The sequence below is a fragment of the Pinus tabuliformis genome, chromosome 5_1 (assembly GCF_031772625.1).
Source record: "Pinus tabuliformis cultivar Carrire ecotype Pingquan chromosome 5_1, CPIR1, whole genome shotgun sequence".
Classification (NCBI taxonomy): domain Eukaryota; kingdom Viridiplantae; phylum Streptophyta; class Pinopsida; order Pinales; family Pinaceae; genus Pinus; species Pinus tabuliformis.
In genome coordinates, this window is record NC_142305.1 from 266,246,634 (window position 1) to 266,257,378 (window position 10,745).

Below are 10,745 nucleotides of genomic sequence, written 5' to 3' on the forward strand. Positions count from 1 at the left end.
TCTAAAGTTGTTTTTATACTTTAGTTAATCATATATAACAGAAAATTAGTACATTACATTATTTTTAAATTCAAACCTATATTACTTTATATCTTTAATTAATTAGAAAACTTAATTAAAAAAAATTATTTCTCTAAAAAAAATTAATTAAAAAAAATAAAAGCATGGAAAGTAAAACATAAACTAAGAAAAATAATAATGAAAATCACATATTATTTTGAATCAATTCTTTACTCAACATAATTCTATCACAATATATAAATACATAACAACATTCTTATAAAAAAATAATTAAAAAAAAACTAAACATTTAGAATAGAACCTAAGCACAAAATAATAATGATATAAATCACATATTATTTGGAATCAATGCTTGCCTCAACATAATTACATACTAGTACATAGCAATAAATATAATTATCTAAACATCCAAAAAAAATAACATGCTTTATATATTTTCTCATAATAATTAAAATAACTGTATGAAATATCACAGTCTCCATAAGTTTAAAAAAGACACATATAGAAAAACAGAAGGGAAGAAGGTTCAAACCAACGGCATACAACAAAATAAGGTAGACTCCTAAATTCACTAAATTCACTTGTTTGTACCGATCCAGCACTCCGTTTAGCTAAGCATTGTAACCATCCCCAAACATAGAAACTAATCTTTCTTTGTGGATTTGCAAATGAGAGACTTGTGAATGTAAGGGATCACACCTCCACCTGAGATGGTACCTTTGATCAAGGTATCAAGTTCTTCATCTCCTCTGATGGCCAGCTGCAGGTGCCTTGGGGTGATACGTTTCACGTTGAGATATTTAGCAGCATTTCCTGCCAACTCTAAGACCTCTGCAGTAATATACTCCAGAGTGGCTGCAGCATATACGGCTGCAGCAGCTCCCACCCTTTGATGTAGTCGCGACTTCAACTGACGGTGGATCCGTCCCACTGGAAACTGCAATAATAAAAACATTCCAATCCACATATTACAGGAATCCTTTGCGAGAGTATCTGAATTGTGACAAAGCTTCAAAGAAGATATTTCTCACAAGGAAAAATGTTGCTAGCATTAATTCATTAGAATGAAGATTTAGACTCGAAAGTTTAAAGAAAATAAATGGATAGAAATGCAAGAAAAAAAACTGAAACAATTGGATAGAGTTCAACATATTAGAGGAATTTTTCACAGAATGCTTCATAGTATTTGAATTATTATATAGCTTCAGTGAAGATGTCCTTTTCATAAAAAAAAAAAAAAATAATGGAATTGTTATAAAATTATTTCTTTTTATTAAAAATTAAGTTATTTCGTATTATGGTTTATTGTTATTGGAGTATAAGAACATCAGGAAACTAATTCAACAGTTTAGTGTATGTATTAATAGATACACATTGTACATAATTGAATGAGATCATATAATCTACATTTGATTTGGTTTCCTTTTAGCTGTAGTTCATCTACCCTTTTGATTGAAGTGACCCACTAGTTTTGGGGTTAGCTAAAGCTAGTTTGCATAGATGGCAAGCAAATGTGATCTTGTAGCAAATTTTTCTTAAGAATGTTGAAGGGTTGAAGGAATGGTATCCATAGTGGCATGAAGAAGATGTGATTTGGTAAGTGCATTGGAAAATTAATAGGGTGCCAAACACTGAATAACTTAAGTTCAATCAAGATATAACTTAAGTTGAATCAACATTTTGATAGTCAAATTTGTAGAAAATTGATAAATGCAAATGCAAGTAAAAGAACTAAAAACATGCTGCAGAAATTAACAAAGGCAAATATAGATGGGGTACATGATCAATACACGGACAACAAGGTATAACATGTCTAAATAGGATAGTTGCAAGCATGATGACAATGGGAGTGCAATGAAGCTTGGTGGAGCAAGCAAATAGGACAACTGCAAGAATGATGACAATGGGATAGGGATGAAGCTTGGGGCAGCATCAAAATAGGACAGCTGCAAGCATGGTGACACATTGGACAACTACAAGCATGGTGCATGGACAGTGACAACATGGTGAAGCATGGACAACAACATAGTGCTGCAAGTAAATTGGGACAACAGTATAGTATTTGGCCCAGCAAGTACAAAAAGCAGCAATGGTGAAACAAGGACATGGGTGACCCAGTGGCACAACTTAGAAAACTGCCAAACACTGGCACAATAGTGCAACATGGTGCAGCACACTGAAGTGCAGCATGATGACAATAAGCAGCTTGTCTTCAAATGATCTCATGTATCATCTTCTTAGACATGTCTATTCTATTATTTAGACAAGTCAAAGTATGATCTATTTTCTAGTCAAAGTTTTGACTTCAGTTGTAAGTGTGCTATCTCTTTCTATATCTTATCATATATTGAAGAACATATAAGAAGAATTGATCAATGGTTTCACCATATTGGGGTTTGTCTCTGGCTAGGGCCACATCTTGTGTCCTCTTGTATTGGATTGTCTTCTGCTATTTATGTTTATGTTTTGATGTAATTAATAATCTTGAAAATATATTGACTTAACTCTTAAACTTAACACTATTGCAATGAGAACAAAATTTAGCACGGAGGATTGACTAGCATTTGATTGAACATTGTATAGGAGTATTTTGTCATCCATATTCATCATCTTCCTAATGTGTTTTAAGGCAATGATTATTCTTGGCAGAAAAAATAGTAACATGTAAGGAGGGAGTTCAAATCCATATGTCATAATTTCTATATAGCTCTGGTAAAGACACTAGTCTCCAACTTTGGGTTACTCTGTAATATGTAAAACTCTGTTGATTTATATTGAAATCTTTGGGATAACATTTGTTGAAATTGGGAACTAAAGCTAAACTCCTTGGAAATGAACCTAGCTCTTACATGGATCTCTCATTCAATTGTAAAGTTGACATTATATATATATTTCAATTCAAAATAATTACCAACATAGGAAAAGTGGGAAGAAAATTACATTTTCATGAACACATGAATTAACAAAAAGACCCAGAAAGCCATAATCTATGTAAAGTAACTATTCAATGCAATATTAATATTGGAAAACAGATCAAGATAACATTTATGTTGAAATCCTTGGGATAACATTTGTTGAAATTGGCAACTAAAAATAAACTCCTTGCAAATGAACCTATCACTCCTTGGAAATGAACCTAGATCTTACCAGGATCTCTGCTTCAACAGTAAAGTTCCAGATGAATTAACAAAAAGACGGAGAATGTTATAATCATGTAACTTAACTATTCAAATACAATATAAATATTGGAAAACAGACCCGGAATGCTATAATCATGTAACGTAACTATTCAATGCAATATAAATATGGGAAAACATTAGAACCTGTAGATCAGCGCGAGAGGAGCGAGAAACCGGATTTTTCCTCTCATTTTTATCGTTAGCTGCGGTGGATTTACCGTTCCCTGAGAGCTTAGCACCTTGGCCTAATTGATTGCCTTTCACTTGAGGTAGGCCCTTGGCACCTTTGCCAATTTGATTCTCTCCAACAACCATTGTGTCTGCCTGGTATATACTCCTGGACTCTAATGGACCTGAAGATTACGTCTTCTTCCCAGATCCTCCTCTCGCTCTAATCAAGTAGATCTCTCTTGTAGACCTGAAGATGGGGTCTTCTTCCCAGATCCTCCTCTCGCCAGATCCTCCTATCACGCACCTATACAAGAAGAACCCACTTTACATGTCGTTAATTTTCAGCTGTCCAGAAAGCATGGTTTATTCACTAAAAAAAACAGCGCAAAAGTGCAGAAGGACTATTTCTGTTTGTGCATCAAAGCCAGTTGATGGAAGACATGACCTAGTTGATAATAAGTACCTGATGATGCGGAAGTCAATATTACTAGAATACCTCGACAATGCTTTTCGGTTTTCAGAAAAGGTTGATGAGTACCTGTATTGTATTACGCCTTTGCGCTTCCCAGCAATCACCAATGGTATTGAGCCCTTGTGATCTCTTTATATATAGATCATTTATATGTTCTCTCCGTGCTTATTTATATATATAAAAAGTGCATGGAGGATTGGGTAGGGTTTCGAGGGCGGTAAAAGTACCTTTGACTAAGGTTAACTTTAACTTTGAAATAACTTTCAGTTAAAATTAAATAGTATTTTTAAAATATTAAATATTGTAAAAGACAAATTAAATAATATTTTTAAAATATTAAATATTATTTTTAAATTAATGTAAAATTTTATTTAATTTTTAAAATATGGATATTGTTAAATAAGTTTAATAAATGAGTAAAATTATTAGAGGAAATAAATTTTATAGTAGAAATTTTTTATAATTATAGAAAATTATATTGTAAATGATAAACGATAAATTTATTGTAAAATTAGTTAAAAACCTATGTCTGAAATGATAATTTTTATTTGTATTTATAATTAATAATTACTTGTTATTTTAAAAAATGTGTCTAATAATTAATAATTGGATTGAGAGGTGTTATACCCCTCATATAAGGGTTATTAAGAATTATTTGTGTTTTAAAAGTCGTTTTTAATGATTAATAATTGGTGTCTTCTATGGAGGAGGAGGAATTGTTAGGAGTGTCAAAAGTGGCAGGAATGAGGGCAAAAACATTCGAAAAAGCCAAACATTCAAAAAAAGTAAGAGGCAGTGTTTGAATCATGTTTTTGATAGTGAAAATGGATTGACCAATATCAAAAACTTCTATAAAATTATAAAGTCTATAAGGGCATAATCATTAGACTACCCATTAATAATTCTGTTGAGAGGTACTATACCATTTAATATAAGATGTTTCCATATTGGTATTAAATAATATTATATTTAAAATTCAAATAAATTTTTTTGGATGTGCTTATTGTAGATTATTGTTTTTTATGGTTTTCAAAAGTCCTGGTGTTAGGATGAAATATTAGTTTCTAATAGTTGTGGTTTGCATATATTTAGGGAGGTTGTTAGTTCCCCATCAACTATTTATTTTGAAAATTTAAAACAAAAATAAAATTACATTAAAAATTATAATAAAAAAATTAAGTTTATGGGTGGACAAGATTCTTTTAATAAGACATAATGAGGGAGAGAAGGGTTATCTATATTTAGTATAACACTACAAATACTCAACTAGAATTTAATATGGGTTAACCATATGATTTAATGTTATATAGATAGATTTTAAATATTGTAACACAAGTCAATATATTTAGAGAATTAAAGTGAATATGTAGAGAGTGTATCAAATTATCATTTGTCATTTGTATCTAATAATTAATAAATATTTTTCATCTTAAAAGTTGTGCCTAATAATTAATAATTGGGTTGAGAGGTGTTATACAGCGCATAATATGGGTATAGGGGAGATATTGTCACACTTGCATTAAATAGTAATATATTAGAAAATCTAAAAATATGGGTAGGTTGTTAGTTTTCAGTTTTAGTTGTTTTCATACATACATCTGAGTCTTACGATGAATTATGTGTTTTTAATTAAATGAGAGTAGTCAAACTATCCCCAAAAAATTTGGTGGAAAGTATAAAAACTTCCAAATATATTTTGACTAGCATTCCATAGAAATTTTGGGAAATTTATACACGAGTTGAGCTTCACTATTTTGGGTGCTTTAACATTTTTTTTTTTTTAAATGGTTTTGAATCCATTACACCATCAAAAAATGATTTATATACTCCCTTGGTTGGATTTAAAAAAAAATTCTTGGAAAATAACCAAACTTCCAAAAAGATTTTGACTAGCATTAAATTTTGGGAAATGTTTACACCAATTTAACTTCACTATTTTGGGTGCCTTAAATGTTTTTTTTATGGTATTGAATCCATTAATTGAATGGCTAAAAACCACTCTCTTGGCAAAATTGTGGTCTCCATGGAAAATACCTTAATAGATGTGGCTTTGAGGTTATTTCATGTATCTAGGGAGGTTTTTTGTTCTCCATCAACCATTTATGTTTAAAAAGTCAAGCAAAAATTAAACTACATCAAAAATAATAATAATAAAATTAAGCATGTTTAGGTGTGGACATGATTCATTTAGTACATTATGATAAATGACCAATTAGAAATTTATTTGTGTTAACCATACAATTTAAAGTTATATACATAAATTTTAAATATTATAAAAGAAGTCAAACTATTTAGAGAAATTAAGCAAATATATAGATTAGGTGTAGTCTAACTTTATGAGATGGTCTTTTTCATGACATATTTCTAGGTATTTTTAATCAAAATCAAATAAGGATTTTTAAGAATTTGAATTTGAATTGTCTAATATACAAAATATGAGAGCTTTTTGGAACCATTATGCATTCAAAAATATATTTTAAACAACAAATGTTCATATTCATGCTTCAAATTGTATGCTTAAATTGGATGGTGGAAAGGGTAGTTTCTTGGATAAGTGAGACTAAGCCAATGCTAACTTGTCATTTGAGTCTAATAATTAATAATTAATTTTCAGCTTAAAAATTTCCTGGAATAATTAATAATTGGGTTGGGAAGTGGGCATAAGGGAGATGTTGCCACATCACCATTAAATAATATTATATCAAAATTGAAATGAAAATATGGGGAGTTAGTGACTTCTCAGTATTGTTTTAGGTGGTATTTAGACATTTGAGTCTTGGAATGAACTATGGGCCTCTAAGAGATGTGGCTTGGAGGTCTTTGAATATATCCAGGAAAGTCACTAGTTGATGCAGGAGCATAATGCTTGAAGATGAATTCGAGGAATTATTCCAAAAATACAAAAAAAAATTACACACAAAGAAGTGGGATCCTTTAGCCATCAATTTCCATGTTTTTCTAGTTAAGAATAGAGCTAGAATATAGCTTGGATCATGATGTAATAAATTTTAGTTAGTTAGTTGTAGTGGAGATTCTCAAGGAGAATGCCTTGCACAAGAGATAGGGTTAATAAATTTTAGCCTTTGAATTAGGATCTAGTTGTTAGGATGAACAAGTACTCATGTAATTTTCAGACTATTGCTAGGGGATTTTGACTTTTCAAGAAATTTGGCTTTCGTGGAGTGAATCTAGTAAATTGGGAAAATTTACGTTCTCTATATGTGGATGAGAAATTCCCTATCAAATCCCGAAGGATAATCTCCCTCGAAATCTTTATGTTATTGTGAAATTCAAATTTTAAATGGTGTTCTCTCAGCTTCAATAAAATTATGTTGATTGTGTTAAATTGTGTGTTTTTCTCTTAACTCAGTTTCGAGTCAATTCTGAGTGTATTGAGCGAATGGTCGAAATCAGCGGAGTAAGATCAAGGACACAACACATGAAGATTGGTTTTAGACCAATAGATATTGACCGATATAGATCAACGGTGTTCTTACAAGGAAGCTACCCGAAAGTTAACGAGTAGAAGCGAGTTGGAGAAAACCATAAGTGGATTTCAGGCAGAGTAAAGGGTGCAAGTGGTATTTCGTCATTGGCTCTCATTCCATACACACACTGACAAATAGCAGTGAGGAGAGAGAGAGAAAAATTTATTTTCAAGTTGATTTGGAGTGTGCAAGTTAACGGATCGATATGCGTGTGAGTCGTTAGATTTGGTGGAGTGAGATTGACGGTTGAGAGGAGAGAAGCAAGTTTGAAGTTGGGGAGTGTTGTGAGTTTTGGATCTTGAATAGATCAATGGTGAAGAAGTGCCAATGAATTTTTAGAAGGCAGATTTCAAATTTATTAAACTATGGTTTGTATTACTTTCGGGTCCGCACTAGTGGAAGTTTAGCGGAACTCTGTGACTTTTAGAGGAATATGCTAACTTAGGAAAAGCTCTAAAGTGGTGAGTGGATGATAGAGAGCCCATTGAACCAACAAATACACCTGCAAACAAAGATAGAAGATATAATCTCACAATTTGGGAGATTGAAATTCCTGCTTGTACCGAGACTGCCATCATTAGTGGTATGAGAGCAACCTGTTGACACTGAATTGAATCTTAGAAGCAAGAGAAGGAAAACCAATATGGATTTTAGATTTGGAAGAGGATGAGTACGTGGCAGAAGAGGACGACCAGTTGCAAATGCTGAGGTGATGGAAGCTATGCAACAGATGCAAGCTAGATTAGAAGCATTAAGAGCACGGAGAAATATAGATGATGGAGATGTTATTGAGCGTGAGGTTGAAACTGAAGAAGAGGAGGAAACTATAGCAGTTACTCCTGAGATGAGATTATTCAAATGAGTGTTGAGATCCACAGCTAGGCCAAAAACTGAGGTTTTAATATATGCAGGAGGATTAAATCGAGAAGAATTGATAGACTCGATTAATGACATGGAGAAATTCTTTGATTATGAACAACAGAAGATGAGAGGAAAGTAAAGTGTGCTATCACCAAGCTAAAAGGACATGTGGCACTTTGGTGGGATGGAGTGCACGCATAAAGAAAGAGTCTTCGCAAACAACCAATCAGAAATTGGAATACGATGGTAGCAAAGCTAAGAGGTAAGTTTTCACCAAGTAATTATCAACAAACCTTGTTCAGACAGAGGTCTATGAGAGTGAGAGAATATATAGAGGAATTCTATAAGGTAAGTATAAGAGCTCGACAAAATTAGGATACAGATGACCAGGTGGCTAGATATGTGAATGGTCTTAGAATGGACATTCAAGATGAGATAAGTATATTGTATAGTAAAACAGTAGAAGAATCTTATGAGATGGTACTAAAAGCTGAAGAAAAACTCATGAGGAAGTAGTATTCCAGAGGAAGAGGAAATTTCCAATGAAAAGGAAGTCAAGGTGTTAGAGGAAGATCTACAACACCTAGAGATGGAGCTAGCAGCAACTCAACCAAGCATGCAACCACGGGAGGTGATGCAAGTGGCAGAGGGAGTTTTTCTAGAGGAAGAGGAGGTAGAGGTAGAGGAAGAGTAAGATGTTATAGATGTAACAAATTGGGACACACAGTTTTTGAATGTCGAGAGAATGTAGGAACAAGTGAGAGGAACGCAACTGTGCCTGTAGTTGAAGAAGAAGTACTAGGAGTGACAGAAGAAGAAAATGTACCAGAGAGAGGAGAATCTTTGGTAGTTAATAAAGTTTTGCTCCAGTGAGCAAAGTAGATAGTTGAACCATCACAAAGGAAGAATTTGTTCAGAACAGTGTGTACGGTTCAAGGGAAATGTTGCGAGATGATTACTGATAGTGGCAACACTGGTCATTTGGTCTCTATAGAAGTGCTAGAGAAATTGAAGTTGAAGACAATGAGACATCCAACACCTTACAAGTTGTCATGTTTACAGAAGGGACATTAGCTGTTAGTGAATGAACAGTGTGAAGTGGAGTTGGAGTTGGGAAAATATAAGGATAAAATTTTATGTGATGTGATGCCTATGGATGTGTGTCACATATTGCTTGGGAGACCTTGGCAATATGATAAAGGAGCTATGCATGATGGGAAAAGAAAAGGCCACAAGTTTGCTAAAGATGGTGTCAATCGTACATTGCTGCTTATGGAAGAAAATGAGGTAGATTTTGTTGTAATTTTCAAGCCCCAGGTAATAATGACTTTTACTAAAGTTTCTGATTTACCCATTGAAATTCAATAAATGTTGGACAACTATTGTGATATCATTTTTGATGATTTGCCTAATGAGTTACCACCCATTAGAAGGATTAGTCATCATATAGATTTGATTCCTAGAGCAAATCTACCAAACAAAGCAGCTTACAGAATGACTCCCACAGAAAATGAAGAGGTTATAACGTAGGTCCAAGAACTGCTGGAAAAAAGAGTGATCAGATTGAGTTTGAGTCCTTGTACAGTACCAACAGTGTTGAGTCCAAAGAAAGATGGAGACAAGAGAATGTGTACTCGTTCAAGAGCCATCAATAGAATCACAATCAGATATAGATTTCCTTTACCTAGAATTGAAGATTTGATGGATTTTTTGAGTGGAGAAAAGTATTTTACAAAACTAGATCTTAAGAGTGGGAATCATCAGATAAGAATAAGAGAAGGGGATGACTTGAAAACTACTTTTAAGAGAAATGAAAGACTGTATGAATGGAGAGTAATGCCTTTTAGGTTGTCAATTGCACCAAGTACATTTATGAGACTCATGAATGAAGTTCTTAAAGAGTTTATTGATAAATTTGTAATTGTATTTCTAGATAATATACTAGTTTACAACAGGTCTAAGGAGGAGCACATGAGACATCTCAATTATGTCTTACAAAGGTTGCAGCAAGAGAAATTATTTCTGAATTTGAAGAAATTTTCATTCATGAAAGAGGAATTAGTGTATTTGAGTTTTGTTATTTCTACTAAAGGGTTGAAGATGGATCCAGAGAAGATCAAGGCAACCATGGAGTGGCCTTCACCTAAAAGTATCTTTGAGGTAAGAAGTTTTCATGGTCTTGCTAGTTTTTATAGGAAATTCATAAAGAATTTTAGTAAGATCAATGATCCTATTGTTGAGACTATAAAGAAGGATAAGCAACCATTTAGATGGACTACTGAAGCAGAAAAAAAGTTTTAGTTGTTGAAGAAAAATATCACTCAAAATCCTATTTTGATTCTACTTGATTTTAGTAAACCTTTCCAAGTGAAATGTGATGTAAGTATCGAAGCTATTGGAGGTGTTTTAATCGGGAAGACAAACCTATAGCTTATTTTAGTGAAGAACTGAATGATTCAAAGAAGAAGTATTCTTCTTATAATAAAGAGTTTTATGGATTTGTGTAATCATTGAAGAAATGGAGACGTTATTTACTGACAAAAGAGTTCATAC

The 10,745-nt window shown here is 32.7% G+C and overlaps 1 protein-coding gene across 1 annotated transcript; it reads right to left on the minus strand.

Annotated features, from left to right (window-relative positions):
* Positions 1 to 664: 664 nt before the first annotated feature.
* On the minus strand, positions 665 to 3,515 carry LOC149164412 (putative histone H2A variant 1). The gene is made up of 2 exons (XM_089429462.1): positions 3,345 to 3,515; positions 665 to 958 (listed from the first exon to the last, which is right to left on the minus strand). Exons 1-2 carry the CDS (start codon positions 3,513 to 3,515, stop codon positions 665 to 667), a joined length of 465 nt encoding a protein of 154 aa, XP_089285588.1.
* Positions 3,516 to 10,745: the final 7,230 nt, after the last annotated feature.

Excerpts from the sequence above, each read along its gene's own strand:
- LOC149164412 (XM_089429462.1), bottom strand. The coding sequence starts at position 3,515 with ATGGTTGTTGGAGAGAATCAAATTGGCAAAGGTGCCAAGGGCCTACCT. Across the intron at positions 959-3,344 it reads CCTCTCGCGCTGATCTACAG|TTTCCAGTGGGACGGATCCA; the intron begins GTTCTAATGTTT and ends TTATTATTGCAG.